Source organism: Zophobas morio, unplaced genomic scaffold (genome assembly GCF_036711695.1).
Source record: "Zophobas morio isolate AGI-343-1 ecotype UQ-CSIRO unplaced genomic scaffold, CSIRO_AGI_Zmor_V1 ptg000008l, whole genome shotgun sequence".
NCBI classification, from domain to species: domain Eukaryota; kingdom Metazoa; phylum Arthropoda; class Insecta; order Coleoptera; family Tenebrionidae; genus Zophobas; species Zophobas morio.
This window is the reverse complement of record NW_026972113.1, coordinates 10,521,393-10,539,192: the sequence shown is the minus strand read 5'-3', so window position 1 is coordinate 10,539,192 and position 17,800 is coordinate 10,521,393. Positions and strand designations below refer to the sequence as shown.

Genomic DNA, 17,800 nt, shown 5'->3' with positions numbered 1-17,800 from the left:
TCAAAAATGTTCGTTTATAATTTAAATTTCGTATTGTTAAATTATTGAGTATTCGGTGAATTCAATTTTTTTTATTTTTCAATTTTTGAAAATTTTGGTTTCTGAAAAAGTACTTCTCATAAATTTTATCAAAATTAGCGTTGTAATATTTTTGGAACACTTAACAGTTTTCGAAAATTTGAAGGATAACAGGAGCACTTAAGACATCTTTGGTATTTTTTAAATACATTTTGAATCAGTAGTAAATGAAATTTTGTTTATTTTTGATTTTCGAAAAAAAACCAAAAATGGATTTTAGACAATTTATTGATCTATTTTTCAATTTATTTAAAAAAGTGGCAAAGTTTTGACGAATTTTCAAGAATTGAAGAACGATGAAAGATTTCCCTTATTATATTATGCATTTGATAAGATAAGACTGATTTTGGTAAATGACATACCCTCTAAGAAAATAGAGGGTGGGTGGGCGGGGCTAGTATTTGATGAGATAAGACTATTTTGGCAAATGACATAGTCTTTAAGAAAATAGAGGGTGGGTGGGCGGGGCTAGTACTTGCTAAGACAAAACTGATTTTGACAAATGACACACGCTCTAAGAAAATAGAGGGTAAGTCTTATCTTACTAACATAAGATTGACGATAAGTCAACAAACAAAAACAGAAAGAGGACAGGAAAACGAAAACTTTTACGAGTGAGAGTGACGCATCGAAAAATAATATTTTCGATTTTATAAAAATTAAATTAATTCTATTTTATTTTTCGTACTGTTTTTGGGAAATTTTGTTCTTTTCGTAACGACCGAGTTTGGCTTGAACAAAAAACAAAAAAAAAATTTTAAACAATTTAATTGACCTGTTTTTCAGTTCATTTAAAAAAATGGAAAATTTTGACGAATTTTCAAAAATTGAAGAATTGTAATAAATGTTGCTGATTATTTAAATTTTGTATTTTTTAATTAGTGAGTGATTGGCGAATTCAAATTTTTATTTTTCAATTTTTGAAAATTTATCTAGGTTTCTGGAAAATATTTTTCAAAAATGTTGTCAAAATTAACGTTGTAATTTGGCAGATTTACAGTTTTTGAAAACTTGAATGATAGATAACAGGAGCTCCTAAGGACATCTTTGGTACTTTTTAAATAAATTTTGAATTATCAGTGAACGAAATTTCGATTTTCTAAAAATTAAAATAATTTTATTTCGGTTGTCTTATTGTTTTGGGAAAATTTTATACTTTTCGTAACGACCGTGTTTGACTTGAACAAAAAAGCAAAAAGGGAATTTAATACAATTTCATTGACCTGTTTTTCAGTTAAAAAAAATGGAAAATTTTGACCAATTTTCAAAAATGTTCGTTCATAATTTAAATTTCGTATTGTTAAATTATTGAGTATTCGGTGAATTCAATTTTTTTATTTTTCAATTTTTGAAAATTTTGGTTTTGAAAAAGTACTTCTCATAAATTTTATCAAAATTAACGTTGCAATATTTTTGGAACACTTCACAGTTTTCGAAAATTTGAAGGATAACAGGAGCACTTAAGACATCTTTGGAATTTTTTAAATAAATTTTGAATGAGTAGTGAATGAAATTTTGTTTATTTTTGATTTTCGAAAAACAAAAAACAAAAATGGATTTTAGACAATTTATTGATCTATTTTTCAGTTTATTTAAAAAAGCGGCAAAGTTTTGACGAATTTTCAAAAATTGAAGAGCGATGAAAGTTTTGCCTTATTATATTATGCATTTGATAAGATAAGACTGATTTTGGTAAATGACATACCCTCTAAGAAAATAGAGGGTGTGTGGGCGGGGCTAGTATTTGATGAGATAAGACTATTTTGGCAAATGACATAGTCTTGAAGAAAATAGAGGGTGGGTGGGCGGGGCTAGTACTTGCTAAGACAGAACTGATCTTGACAAATGACATACGCCTAAGAAAATAGAGGGTAAGTCTTATCTTACTAACATAAGATTGACGATAAGTCAACAAACAAAAACGGAAAGGGGAGAGGAAAACGAAAGCTTTTACGAGTAAAATTTTCGATTTTATAAAAATTAAATTAATTCTATTTTATTTCTCCTATTGTTTTTGGGAAATTTTGTTCTTTTCGTAACGACCTAGTTTGGCTTGAACAAAAAACAAAAAAAGAATTTAATTGACCTGTTTTTCAGTTCATTTAAAAAAATGGAAAATTTTGACGAATTTTCAAAAATTGAAGAATGGTAAAAAATATTACTGATTATTTAAATTTTGTATTTTTTAATTAGTGGGTGATTGGTGAATTCAATTTTTTATTTTTCAATTTTTGAAAATTTATCTAGGTTTCTGGAAAAATTTTTCAAAAATGTCAAAATTAACGTTGTAATTTGGCAATCTACAGTTTTTGAAAACTTGAATGATAGATAACAGGAGCTCCTAAGGACATCTTTGGTACTTTTTAAATAAATTTTGAGTTATCAGTGAACGAAATTTTGATTATTTTCGATTTTCTAAAAATTAAAATAATTTTATTTTGGTTGTCTTATTGTTTTGGGTAAATTTTGTACTTTTCGTAACAACCGAGTTTGGTTTGAACCATAAACAAAAAAGAAATTTAAAACAATTTAATACAACTTTTATTCAGTTTATTAAAAAAAAACTTAGAAATCGTGACAAATTTTCAAAAATTTAAAAGAGATAAAAAATTTTACAGATTAATTAAATTTTGTATTTTTTAATTATTGAGTGTTTGGTGAATTCAATTTTTTTATTTTTCAATTTTTGAAAATTTTGGTTTCTGAAAAAGTATTTCTCAAATCAAAATTATCGTTGTAATATTTCTGGAACACTTTACAGTTTTCGAAAATTTGAAGGATAACAGGAGCTCTTAAGGACATCTATGATATTTTTTAAATAAATTTTGTATCATTAGTGAATGAAATTTTGATATTATCGATTTTTAAAAAAATAAAATATTTGATTTTGTTTTTGCGGTTGTTTTTGGGAAATTTTGTACTTTTCGTAACACCGAGTTCGGCTTGAACAAGAAACAAAAGGAGAATTTAAAACAATTTAATTGAACTGTTTTTCACTTCATTTAAAAAAATGGAAAATTTTGACGAATTTTCAAAAATTGAAGAATGGTAAATTTTGCTGATTATTATTTAAATTTTGTATTTTTTAGTGAGTGAATTCAAATTTTTATTTTTCAATTTTTGAAAATTTATCTAGGTTTCTGGAAAATATTTTTCAAAAATGTTGTCAAAATTAACGTTGTAATTTGGCAGATTTACAGTTTTTGAAAACTTGAATGATGGATCACAGGAGCTCCTAGACATCTTTGGTACTTTTTAAATAAATTTTGAATTATCAGTGAACGAAATTTTGATTATTTTCGATTTTCTAAAAATTAAAATAATTTTATTTCGGTTGTCTTATTGTTTTGGGGAAATTTTATACTTTTCGTAACGACCGAGTTTGACTTGAACAAAAAACAAAAAGGGAATTTAAAACAATTTCGTTGGCCTGTTTTTCAGTTGTTTAAAAAAGTGGAAAATTTTGACGAATTTTCAAAAATTGAAGAATGGTAAAAAATTTTGATGGTTATTATTTAAATTTTGTATTTTTTAATTAGTGAGTGATTGGTGAATTAAATTTTTTATTTTTCAATTTTTAGAAATTTATCTAGGTTTCTCGAAAATATTTTTCAAAAATGTTGTCAAAATTAACGTTGTAATGTGGCAGATTTACAGTTTTTGAAAACTTGAATGATAGATAACAGGAGCTCCTAAGGACATCTTTGGTACTTTTTAAATAAATTTTGAATTATCAGTGAACGAAATTTTGATTATTTTCGATTTTCTGAAAATTAAAATAATTTTATTTGGGTTGTGCTATTGTTTTGGGGAAATTTAGTACTTTTCGTAACAATCGAGTTTGGCTTGAACCAGAAACAAAAAAGAAATTTAAAACAATTTAATACAACTTTTATTCAGTTTATTAAAAATAAACTTAGAAATCGTGACAAATTTTCAAAAATTTAAAAGAGATATAAAATTTTACAGGTTAATTAAATTTTGTATTTTTTAATTATCGAGTGTTTGGTGAATTCAATTTTTTTATTTTTCAATTTTTGAAAATTTGGTTTCTGGAAAAGTATTTCTCAAATCAAAATTAACGTTGTAATATTTCTGGAACATTTTTTACAGTTTTCGAAAATTTGAAGGATAACAGGAGCTCTTAAGGACATCTATGATATTTTTTAAATAAATTTTGTATCATTAGTGAATGAAATTTTGATATTATCGATTTTTAAAAAAATAAAATATTTGATTTTGTTTTTGCGGTTGTTTTTGGGAAATTTTGTACTTTTCGTAACACCAAGTTCGGCTTGATCAAAAAACAAAAAGAGAATTTAAAACAATTTAATTGACCTGTTTTTCATTTCATTTAAAAAAAATGGAAAATTTTAACGAATTTTCAAAAATTGGAGAATGATAAATTTTGCTGATTATTATTTAAATTTTGTATTTTTTAGTTAGTGAGTGATTGGTGAATTCAAATTTTTTATTTTTCAATTTTTGAAAATTTATCTAGGTTTCTGGAAAATATTTTTCAAAAATGTTGTCAAAATTAACGTTGTAATTTGGCAGATCTACAGTTTTTGAAAATTTGAATGATAGATAACAGGAGCTCTTAAGGACGTCTTTGGTACTTTTTAAATAAATTTTGAGTTATCAGTGAACGAAATTTTGATTATTTTCGATTTTCTGAAAATTAAAATAATTTTATTTTGGTTGTCTTATTGTTTTGGGGAAATTTTATACTTTTCGTAACGACCGAGTTTGACTTGAACAAAAAACAAAAAAGGAATTTAAAACAATTTCGTTGACCTGTTTTTCAGTTGTTTAAAAAATTGGAAAATTTTGACGAATTTTCAAAAATTTTCGTTCATAATTTAAATTTCGTATTTTTTAATTAGTGAGTATTCGGTGAGTTCAATTTTTTAAAAATTTTTAGAAAAATTGAAAATTCCAGTACCTAACGAAAATCGAAAACTCAGAAATCAAAAAATCGAAAAGAGAAATATAGGAGAATTGAAAAATGAAAAATCGGGTAATCAAAAACCGAAAATTAAAAATTTGAAAATCGAGATTTTGAATAATCGAAAAGCCGAAAAATGGAAAAATCGTAATTTCGAAAACTGAAAATTCGAGTAACGAAAATCGAAAACTCGATGAATCAAAAAATCGAAAAACAAAAAACTGAAAATTCGAATTCGATGAATCAAATATTTTAAAAGCGAAAACCGAAAATTAAAAATTCAAAAATCCAAGAAACGAAATATCGGAAATCGAATAATTGTGGAAAAGTTGAAAAATCGAGAAATTAAATTAAAAAAAATTGAAAACCAGAGATCGAAAAATCGAAATTTTGAAAAATTGAAACCTGGAAATGTCAAAAATCGAAAAATGAAGCTTTAAAATTCGAGTAACGAAAATGGAAAACTCGGGAAATTGAAAAATCGGCAGATCGGAAAGGAGACGTTTGAAAACTCAAATTTTGGAAAATTGAAAAGTCGAAAAACGAAAAAATTGAAAAATGGGGTAATTGAAATTGAAAAAATTGAAAACTAGAATATCGAAATTTCGAAAATTGAAAATGAGAAAAATCGAAAATTCTAAATATCGATCGAAAACCCAAAAATTCAGGTTAGTACCTGCTAAAATAAGATCGATTTTGGCAAATGATTGTTTTAAATTTTTCAAAAAAAAAACGGAGTCCAAAATTAACTCAAAAACAGGTCAAGTCAGAATTTTCCAAAAACAACACCGAAGTCCCCCAAAAATTGAAAATTCGAAAAATTGTTACTTTTCGAATTTTCAATTTTTCGGATTAATGATTTCCCGGTTTTTAAACTTTCGTTTTCTCAATTTTCAAAAATTTTCGTTCATAATTTAAATTTCGTATTTTTTAATTAGTGAGTATTCGGTGAGTTCAATTTTTTATTTTTCAATTTTTGAAAATTTCGGTTTCTGGAAAAGTACTTCTCATAAATTTTATCAAAATTAACGTTGTAATATTTTTGGAACACTTAACAGTTTTCGAAAATTTGAAGGATAACAGGAGCACTTTAAGACATCTTTGGTATTTTTTAAATACATTTTGAATCAGTAGTAAATGAAATTTTGATTATTTTTGATTTTCGAGAAATTAAAATAATTTCATTTTGGGACATTTTGTACTTTTCGTAACGACTGAGTTTAGCTTGAAGAAAAAACAAAAGTGGATTTTAGACAATTTATTGACTCATTTTTCAGTTTATTTACAAAAGTGTAAAATTTTGACGAATTTTCAAAAACTGAAGAGCGGTAAAAATTTTTGCTGATTATTTAAATTTTTAATTTTTCAATATTTGAAAATTTTGGTTTTTGCAAAGGTATTTTTAAAAAAAATTGTCAAAATTAACATCGTAATTTGGCCTATTTACTGTTTTCTGTTATTATTTTTTGGGAAATTTTGTACTTTTCGTAACGTAATTTAATTTAGCGTTTTTCAATTTGTTCAAAAAAGCGGAAAATTTGGACGAATTTTTAGAAATTGAAAAGCAGTAAGTTTTCATTTATTGTTTAATTTCTTGATTTTTAAATATCGACTATTGAATCAGTTTTTGTATTTTCAGTTTTTCTGGATTTAAATTTTTTGAAAAGTATTTTGGTAAAGTTAATGATGCTTATTTTTTACAATTTTCGAAAATTAAAAGGATAACAGGACATTTTTAAAGACATTTTGAATTCTTGATGAATCAAATTTTTATCATTTTCGATTTTTGGAAAATTAATTGTTTTTCAGTGCATTTTTAGACAACAAAAAATTGGGTCGTTATTAAGCAGATAAACCAAAATTTAACCCAAATTTGTACTTGATCCACTTCGAAAAATTCGTGACGTCATACATACATGTTATTAATTTTTGGGAAATTTTGTACTTTTCGTAACGTAATTTAATTTAGCGTTTTTCAATTTGTTCAAAAAAGCGGAAAATTTTGACGAATTTTTAGAAATTGAAAAGCAGTAAGTTTTCATTTATTGTTTAATTTCTTGATTTTTAAATATCGACTATTGAATCAGTTTTTGTATTTTCAGTTTTTCTGGATTTAAATTTTTTGAAAAGTATTTTGGTAAAGTTAATGATGCTTATTTTTTACAATTGCACATTTTACAATTTTCGAAAATTAAAAGGATAACAGGACATTTTTAAAGACATTTTGAATTCTTGATGAATCAAATTTTTATCATTTTCGATTTTTGGAAAATTAAAATTGTTTTTCAGTGCATTTTTAAACAACAAAAAATTGTGTCGTTATTAAGCAGATAAACAAAATTTAACCCAAATTTGTACTTGATCCACTTCGAAAAATTCGTGACGTCATCCATAGAGTGCTAGATTGCGGAAAAACGATGATGTCATCTCTTGTCAGAATCGTGCATCCCTTCCACGAAACTGATGACGTCATCTTAAACATCGATAATTTTTTAGATTTTCTCGATAACTGTCGTCGTCAAGATCTAGACGTGGTGTTATCGTTTAATGTAGCACTAGCGATTAAACTTACAGGTGCATTTAGATAAGATCGAATGACACGTTCCAGACGCAAAAATGACGAATTACGCTACACAAAGAACGTCTGACAGATCTTTCATAACTCGAGCCCACTTTTCAATTAGCCCCATTATGTAATTTCCGTTTCTTTAAATATTTGCCCACGAAAAAAAGCCGCAAAAAATATCTGTTATTTTAGAAGCTGTTATTAGTCATTTGAAACTCGTTTAGTGATTCATCCTGTATGCGTTAGGCAGTAAGGTACCGTAAACGGCACCAAAATGCCAATAATAGGAACCCGAATCTTAGCGATAATTAACTGTACACTAACAAAACACGCAGAATTCACACCGAAACCATCCGCAATTGTTCCAGCCATAAAGGTCAAACGTCGCATTTCAGGCGAAGACGCTAATTTGCATTGACGTTATTTCAGGGTCGCCATATGCACAGTATTCACAACAGCCCTCTACATCACAACGTACTCTACAGAAGTCTACAGGAAGACCCCAGCGTCCAATACAATGACCACGATGGCCTCGACGAGGCCGAAGATAAGACTGGCTTAGTTCATACCTCGCTCCCCGCCCAGCCGGGCATATCCAGACAGCAGTTGATCAACAGCCCATGCCCGATCTGCGGCGACAAAATCTCGGGATTCCACTACGGGATTTTCAGCTGCGAGTCGTGCAAGGGCTTTTTCAAACGCACGGTACAAAACCGCAAGAATTACGTGTGCTTGAGGGGGGCGGCGTGCCCGGTGACGGTCGCCACCAGGAAGAAGTGCCCCGCGTGCAGGTTCGACAAGTGCCTGCAGTGCGGGATGAAACTCGAAGGTGATTTTTAATTATTTGACAGACATGCAATAACCGGTTATGGTTCCAGCAATTCGCGAGGACCGGACTCGTGGGGGCCGTTCGACGTACCAGTGTTCGTACTCGTTGCCGCCGTCTTTGGCCAATCACGCCGAATTGAGGGCTAGCAGTAACGACCTGAGACAGAGCGTGGAGGCGCACCATGGTCTAACGGTCAAGCTGGAACCTGGAGATGGGTCCACACACCACAAGCGAGGGACCGTGCCGGGGTCCAAGGGTGTCCCGCCGTTATTGCAAGTGAGTGTGTCAACAACCCGAGTATCCGCTCAGTGCTAATCCCGCTCCTAGGAAATAATGGACGTGGAGCACCTGTGGCACTACAACGAAATGGAACTGAACAAACTGAGTACCGAAGGCCACCTGGGGAAAGAAGGTGGAAGCGGCGCCGTCCATAACCTGTCGAATCACCCTCTCCTCGCCGGTACCGCTCTAGCCGGCTCCACCGACACCAACCCCGACTTCGTAGCGAATTTGTGCAATATAGCCGACCGCCGACTCTACAAGATCGTCAAGTGGTGCAAGAGCTTACCCCTCTTCAAGAACATATCGGTAATCACCGCAATCATCCCCGCACTGGGTACAAATTTCGTTCCAGATCGACGACCAAATCTGTCTCCTCATCAACTCCTGGTGCGAGCTGTTGCTGTTTTCGTGCTGCTTCAGATCGATGTCCACCCCGGGCGAAATCCGGGTGTCTCTGGGCAAAAGTATCACTCTAAACCAGGCTAGAGACATGGGCATGCAAGCTTGCATCGAGAGGATGCTGAATTTCACGGAGCAGCTGCGCAGGTTGCGGGTGGACCAGTACGAGTACGTCGCGATGAAAGTCATCGTTTTGCTCACATCAGGTGGGTGGAAATAGCGGTGTGAGTGTGACTTATTGAGGGTTTTAGATACGTCGGAGTTGCGCGAAGCGGAGAAGGTGAGGGCTTCGCAGGAGAAGGCGTTGAAGGCGCTTCAGGACTACACGCTGAGTCATTATCCTGATAGTCCTGCGAAGTTCGGGGAGTTGTTGTTGCGCATTCCGGAGTTGCAGAGGACTTGTCAGGTGGGTGGAAATTCGTAGCGGGTGTCTGGAAAATGGCGTACATAAGTATGGCGGTTTCAGAAGTCCCAATTTTGATCATTTTTTGGAAAAATTAGTCTTCAGTACTTGCTAAGATAACGCTGATTTTGGCAATGCGGTACCCTCTAAGAAAAAAAGGGCGGGTGGGCGGGGCTAGCTGCTAAAATAACACCGATTTTGGCAAATGAGATCCCTGCAAGAAAGTTGAGGGCGGGTGGGCGGAGTTAGTATCTGCTAAAATAAGATCTATTTTGGCAAATGACATACATGACATGGGTGAGACGAGATACCTTCTAAGAAATGAAAGGGTGGGTGGGCGGGGGTAGTACCTTCTAAGATAAGACCAATTTTGGAAAATGAGAGATCCCGATATGATTGAAAATTCGAGTAACGAAAATACAAAACTCGAGAAATCAAAAAAATGAAAATTGAAAAGTCTAAGAACTAAGAGAATGGAAGAATTGAAACAATGGGAAGTTCGATTATTTCGTTTTCCCATTTCTCAATTTCTCGACTTTTCAATGTTTTGATTTCTCAACTTCTCGATTTTTCATCCTGGACATTGATATTTTTCAAAAAAAAAAAATTAAAATTGAAGATATTTCTCGGGTTCTCAATTTTTCGATTTTCCGCTCTTTCAACTTTCGATATCTCAATTTTCGATATTCCAATTTTGTTTCAATCTTTTTATTTTTCGATTTTTCGAGTTTCCAATTCCTCGATTTTTTAATTTCTCAATTTCTCGATTAATCGATTTTTTTATTTTTCCACTTTTCGATTATTTTGTTTTCAGATTTCTCAATTACTCGACTTTTGAAAGTTTTGATTTCTCAACTTCTCGATTTTTGATCCTGGACATCGAGATTTTTGGAAAAAAAATCAATATTGTAGATATAATTTTTCGATTTTTTGACTTTTCAATTTCTCTATTTTTCAACTTTCAATTTTTCGATATTTCAATTAACGATTTTCAGTTTTTCGCGATTTCAGTGTTGGAATTTTTCAATTTTTCGATTTTCCAATTCCTCGATTTTTCAATTTTTCGAGTTCTTGATTTCTCGACTTTTCAATGTTTTGATTTCTCAACTTCTCGATTTTTCATCCTGGACATTGATATTTTTCAAAAAAAAAATCAAAATTGAAGATATTTCTCGGGTTCTCAATTTTTCGATTTTCCGCTCTTTCAACTTTCGATATCTCAATTTTCGATATTCCAATTTTGTTTCAATCTTTTTATTTTTCGATTTTTCGAGTTTCCAATTCCTCGATTTTTTAATTTCTCAATTTCTCGATTAATCGATTTTTTTATTTTTCCACTTTTCGATTATTTTGTTTTCAGATTTCTCAATTACTCGACTTTTGAAAGTTTTGATTTCTCAACTTCTCGATTTTTGATCCTGGACATCGAGATTTTTGGAAAAAAAATCAATATTGTAGATATAATTTTTCGATTTTTTGACTTTTCAATTTCTCTATTTTTCAACTTTCAATTTTTCGATATTTCAATTAACGATTTTCAGTTTTTCGCGATTTCAGTGTTGGAATTTTTCAATTTTTCGATTTTCCAATTCCTCGATTTTTCAATTTTTCGAGTTCTTGATTTCTCGACTTTTCAATGTTTTGATTTCTCAACTTCTCGATTTTTCATCCTGGACATTGATATTTTTCAAAAAAAAAATCAAAATTGAAGATATTTCTCGGGTTCTCAATTTTTCGATTTTCCGCTCTTTCAACTTTCGATATCTCAATTTTCGATATTCCAATTTTGTTTCAATCTTTTTATTTTTCGATTTTTCGAGTTTCCAATTCCTCGATTTTTTAATTTCTCAATTTCTCGATTAATCGATTTTTTTATTTTTCCACTTTTCGATTATTTTGTTTTCAGATTTCTCAATTACTCGACTTTTGAAAGTTTTGATTTCTCAACTTCTCGATTTTTGATCCTGGACATCGAGATTTTTGGAAAAAAAATCAATATTGTAGATATAATTTTTCGATTTTTTGACTTTTCGATTTCTCTATTTTTCAACTTTCAATTTTTCGATTTTCCAATTTCTCGAATTTCAATTTCTGGATTACTGAATTTGAAAATCTAAAAACCGAAAATCGAAATTTCGAATATGTAATCGAAAGATGGAAAAATTGAAAAATCGAGAAATTGAAAAATGGAATATCTAAATTTCGCAAAAAATCGAAAAACTGAAAAATGGAAGAATTGGAAAATGAAAAATCTGGAAATCGAATAGAAATCAAATTGACAATTCGAATATCGAAGTATTTGAAAAGCGAAAATCGGAAAACCGAAAATTCGAAAATCTATAATCCAAAAATTAAACATTGAATATTGAAAAATCGAAATTTCGAAAACTGAGAATGGAAGGATTGAAACATTAGGAAGTCGAAAAGAAAATTGAATACCGAAAAATCGGAAAACCGAAATTCTAAAATCTAAAATTCGGAAATCGAAAAACCAAAAAATTAATAATGAAAATCGAGGAATTGAAATTGATAAAATTGAAAACTAGAATTTCAAAAACTAAAGTCGAAAAATCAAAAATTCGATGAATCAAATATCTGAAAAATCGAAAATTAAAAAAACGACAAATTGGAAAGTTGAAAAATTGAAAAATTCAAGAATGGAAAAATTAAAAATTTGATTGACTAAAAACCAGAGATTGTAAAAATTCTAAAAATCAAAAATCGAAAGAACGAAAAGTGGAAAGTTTGAAAATTCGAGCAACGAAAATCGAAAAGCGCAAAATCGGAAAGTAAAAAAATTAAAAAGTTTAAAAACTGAAGAAAGTAAAAATTTTAAAATGGAAAATTCGAAAAATCAAAATCGAAGTTCGTAAAGTAGAAAGAGTGAAAATTCGAGCGTTGAAAATCGGAAATTCGAGAAATTGAAAAATCGAAGGAAACATTAAAAATTCGAACATTGAAAAATGAAAATTCCATGAATCGAGTTTTCAAAAAACCGAAAAATCAAAAATTTCAAATTTCCAATAATCGAAACGTAGAAAAAAAAAAATATCGAAAGTCGAAAAATTGAAGAATTTAAAAATCCAAATTTTGAAATATCGAAAATTCGATGAGTCAAATACATTTTCAAAAAATCAAAAGTTCGAAAATCGAGATATTGAAACATCGAAAAACTGAAATTGAACAAATTTAAAACTAGAATATCGAAAATTCGAAATATCAAAAACTCTGAAGCTGACAAATCAAAAATTCGGTAAATCAGATATTTGAAAAAACGAAAATTCGAAAAGTTGGAAAATTGAAAAATTGAAAAGTCGAAAAACTGGTGACTAGAAAAGTTAAAAAATCAAGAAATCGAAAAATAAAAAAACTGAAAAGTCTACAAATTGAAGAATGTCATTATAAAAATGAAAAATTACAAATCGAAAAATACAAAGAATGAAAATTGGACCAACGAAAATCGAAAAATGGAAAAGTCCAAAAACTGAAACAAATTGAAAATTCGGGTATCGAAAGCTCGATGAATTAATTATTCGAAAAATTGAAATTAAAAAAATTGAAAACTAGAATATCGAAATTTCGCAAAAAATCAAAAAACTGAGGAATGGAAGAATTGAACAATTGGGAAGTCAAAAAGAAAATTGAATTCCGAAAAATCGGAAAACCGAAATTCTAGAAACTAAAATTCGGAAATCGAAAAACCAAAAAATTGAAATTGATAAAATTGAAAACTAGAATATCGATAAATCGAAATTTCGAAAACTAAAGTCGAAAATTAAAAAAACGACAAATTGGAAAGTTGAAAAATTGGAGAATCCAAGAATGGAAAAATTAAAAATTGTATTGACTAAAAACCAAAGATTATAAAAATTCTAAAAATCAAAAATCGAAAAACGCAAAGTAAAAACATCGAAAATAACGGAAAGTAAAAAAATTAGAAAGTCTAAAAACTGAAGAATGTAAAATTTTAAAAATGGAAAATTCGAAAAATCAAAATCGAAGTTCTTAAAGCAGAAAAGTGAAAATTCGAGCAACGAAAATCGAAAAACGCAAACTAAAAACATCGAAAAATCTGAAAGTAAAAAAATTAAAAAGTCTAAAAACTGAAGAATGTAAAATTTTAAAAATGGAAAATTGGAAAAATCAAAATCAAAGTTCGTAAAGTAGAAAGAGTGAAAATTCGAGCGTTGAAAAGCGGAAATTCGAGAAATTGGAAAATCGAAGGAAACATTAAAAATTCGAACATTGAAAAATGAAAATTCCATGAATCGAATATTCAAAAAACCGAAAAATCAAAAATTCCAAAAATTGAAAATTCGGAAAACTGAAAAAAAATTTAAAAGTCTGAAAACTGAAGAATGTGACTTTCGATTTCTCAATTTTTCAATATTTCAATTTTGGTTCAATCATTTTATTTTTTAATTTTTCGAGTTTTCAATTTCTCAGTTTCTCGAATTTCGATTTCTGGATTACTCAATTTTTGGATTTCTTAACTTTTTCAATTTTCGATTTTTCAAATTCTCTATTATTTCGTTTTCCCATTTCTCAATTTCTCGACTTTTCAATGTTTTGATTTCTCAACTTCTCGATTTTTCGTCTTAGACATTGATATTTTTCAAAAAAACAAATCCAAATTGAAGATATAATTTCTCGGGTTCTCAATTTTTCGGGTTTTCGATTTTTCGCTCTTTCAACTTTCGATACCTCAATTTACGATATTCCAATTTTGGTTCAATATTTTTATTTTTCAATTTTTCTAGTTTCCAATTCCTCGATTTTTTAATTTCTCAATTACTCGACTTTTTAAAGTTTTGATTTCTCAACTTCTCGATTTTTGATCCTGGACATCGAGATTTTTGGAAAAAAAATCAGTATTGTAGATATAATTTTTCGATTTTTTGATTTTTCGAGTTCTCGATTTTTCAACTTTCAATTTCTCAATTTTTCGATATTTCAATTAACGATTTTCAGTTTTTCGAGATTTCAGTGTTGGAATTTTCCAATTTTTCCATTTTTAAATTTTCGATTTCTCGATTTTTTCATTTTCGGATTGTAAAATTTTTTGATTCTCAAATTTTTGCATTTTCCAATTTCTCGATGAAGGGATTTTTTGATTTCTCGACTTTTTGATTTCTCGATTTTTCGACGTTACGACTTTTTGGTTTTCCCTTTTCTAGATTTCTCGAATTTTCAATTTTTCGATGATTCCAGTTTTGGATTTTTTCAAATTTTCTAGTCAATTTTTCCTCGACTTTTGAATTTTTCGATATTTCAGATTTGGGATTTTATTTTCGATTTTTCGACATTTTAATTTTTCAATTTTTTAAAATTTAGATTTTTCGATTTCTCCATTTCTTGATTAATTGATTACTCACTTTTTCGATTTCTTGACTTTTTCATTTTTCGATTTTTCAAATTGTCGATTATTTCGTTTTCCCATTTCTCAATTTCTCGACTTTTCAATGTTTTGATTTCTCAACTTCTCGATTTTTCGTCTTAGACATTGATATTTTTCAAAAAAAAAAAATCAAAATGGAAGATATAATTTCTCGGGTTCTCAATTTTTCGACATTCCAATTTTGGTTCAATCTTTTTATATTTCAATTTTTCGAGTTTCCAATTCCTCGATTTTTTAATTTCTTAGTTTCTCGATTAATCGATTTTTTTATTTTTCGACTTTTCGATTATTTTGTTTTCGGATTTCTCAATTACTCGACTTTTCAAAGTTTTGATTTCTCAACTTCTCGATTTTTGATCCTGGACATCGAGATTTTTGAAAAAAAAATCAATATTGTAGATATCATTTTTCGATTTTTTGTCTTTTCGATTTCTCGATTTTTCAACTTTCAATTTCTCAATTTTTCGATATTTCAATTAACGATTTTCAGTGTTGGAATGTTCCAATTTTTCCATTTTTAAATTTTCGATTTCTCGATTTTTTCATTTTCGGATTGCAAAATTTTTTGATTCTTAAATTTTTGCATTTTCCAATTTCTCGATGAATGGATTTCTTGATTTCTCGACTTTTTGATTTCTCGATTTTTCGACGTTACGACTTTTTGGTTTTCCCTTTTCTAGATTTCTCGAATTTTCAATTTTTCGATGATTCCAGTTTTGGATTTTTTCAAATTTTCGAGTCAATTTTTCCTCGACTTCTGAATTTTTCGATATTTCAAATTTGGGATATTATTTTCGATTTTTCGACCTTTTAATTTTTGTAAATTTTCGATTTTTCGATTTCTCCATTTCTTGATTAATTGATGCTTTGATTTTTCGACTTCTCAATTTATAGAATTTTCGATTTTTCGATTTCTCGATTGTTCAACTTTCTCTTAATTCTTCACTTTCCAATTTTCCAATTTTTCAGTTTAACGATTTTTCAATTTTTCAGCTTCTGACGTTTTTAAATTTCCGACTTCTCAATTTCTCGATTTGTCGAATTTCAGTGTTTCAATTTCTCAATTTTTCATTGTGGGCGTAGTAGAGATTTTTGCAAAAAAAAATCAAAATTGTAATAGCTATAACAACTTTTTGATTTCTAAAAGATTCCTTTAAATTTATCTGGAAATAAAACACCGGGGGACCTAGAATAACTGCGAACATTTTAAGGGTGCCGTCTGGAGGCAAAATATCTGCCTGGTCAAAGTGAGAATAAAACGACCCGGGAGATGCTGCCTCCTGTTAGTGAATTGCTAAAATGTGAATAAATGCAGCACCGATCCGTAGAATTCTACATTTTACTGTACGGAAATAAGTTTTAGTACACAAGCCGCAGTGCCTGTCTAGCCATAATAGTTGCAAACAAAACCCGGGTACCTGAATTTACCCTTGACCGTTCAAAACCGGAAAGATGTAAAACTCACTGATTCATTTTCCTATTTTGGCTACAGTTAATTCTTTCCAGTTATTTATTTTGTTTCCGTACTTAAATTGTTTTCGGTAAATATATTAAATATATGTAAATATTAAAGTACCTCCTACTGTCGGGGAATCATCTGTAGATATGTGATTTATTCCTATCAAGGATGTGTCGTTTGTCTGAATTACAGGAACATCATGTAAAGCAAAAATTGGTCGCGCCAAGGTACTATTTACGAACGGGAGGGATTTTCCACATTTGTAGGCTAAACTTGAAATAAGAGAATTAACAATATTTCCGGTATAAGTAAATATTTTTATTATTTTCCTACTATCTGCACTGTCGGACATGCCCATTCATTACAAATAGAATATTTTTGGCGGAAAATGTTTCTTAAACTTAATAATGTATAAGAGTTTGGTTTTGTTATTTACTTTATCGTTTGCAACAAAACAATAGTAATAAAAATAAAAATATATTTACCAAGTAAATAACAATAAATTGTTAAAATTATTAGCCGCAATCGTTTGAAAATGAATAATAACGTGTCCTTGAAGCTATTAGCCACATAACAAAATTTTTTACTTTCTTCAACGCAAATCATTAGTACGTTGTATGCAAGTAATTCTAAGCATTCAACGGTGGTTTTTTATGTAAGTACTAAAATATTCATGTTAATTATTTTGGCGGCTAACTGCATGGCAGAAGGCAGTTTATTTAAAAATTTGACTTTGCTTAAACTGTTTGTTAGTATATCGTTTTGTAAGGATTTAAATAATTAATTTTAAATTTTTAATAGAAGCAGCTGCTATTTTTTATGCATATTAACTTTGACTTGCACTTTTAATTTTACGTATATCATATGCTTGCGCATCGTAAACCTCATTTTTTTGTATAAGGTGTAAATATTTTTTGTTCACTACATATTTGTCATACTGTTTCGGAAAGATTTAATTTTAAATTTTAGGCTTGAACAACAGCTTGAACGTAATTTTAAATTCGGAAAAAAATTGCTACTCAAATGGAGTCGAAAGCGTGTACAAGGGATAATTTCAGTCCGCAATACCAGTCCCACTTCCGGTGACAAACAAAAGTTGTTAAATTTATTGTAGGTGGTTGTTTACATCTGGCTGGTAGAAATGGTAGAGTCCTATGAATGTAATTGTTTGAAATGCACGTAAAGTACCTTTTTTCGGCAAAACTCAGTTTTGGAACAGTTGCCAATGTTACTACCACTTTGTCAGTGTCTGCCTAAAACATAGTTTCGGTCGTCCACTTACAAATTATTTGCACTATATTTTTGTTGTTACACCTTATTTTATAATAATGGCTCGTGACAAATTTTATCTACGCAAAAAAAAACAAAACGTGCAATTAGCACAAAAAATTGTACAAACAGTAAAAAAATACATAAGTTTATTGAATTGAAATAAAAA

The 17,800-nt window shown here is 29.4% G+C and overlaps 1 protein-coding gene across 2 annotated transcripts in view; it reads left to right on the top strand.

Annotated features, from left to right (window-relative positions):
- The window catches only part of Hr39 (Hormone receptor-like in 39), a 63,755-nt gene that overhangs the window by 43,232 nt on the left and 2,723 nt on the right, over positions 1-17,800 (top strand). For both annotated transcript variants that reach the window (XM_064050785.1, XM_064050787.1), the window contains exons 4-8: positions 8,022-8,421; positions 8,471-8,697; positions 8,749-9,009; positions 9,056-9,308; positions 9,354-9,508. In XM_064050785.1, coding sequence (XP_063906855.1) covers positions 8,022-8,421; positions 8,471-8,697; positions 8,749-9,009; positions 9,056-9,308; positions 9,354-9,508 — 1,296 coding nt within the window. The remainder of the gene's footprint in view (positions 1-8,021; positions 8,422-8,470; positions 8,698-8,748; positions 9,010-9,055; positions 9,309-9,353; positions 9,509-17,800) is intronic.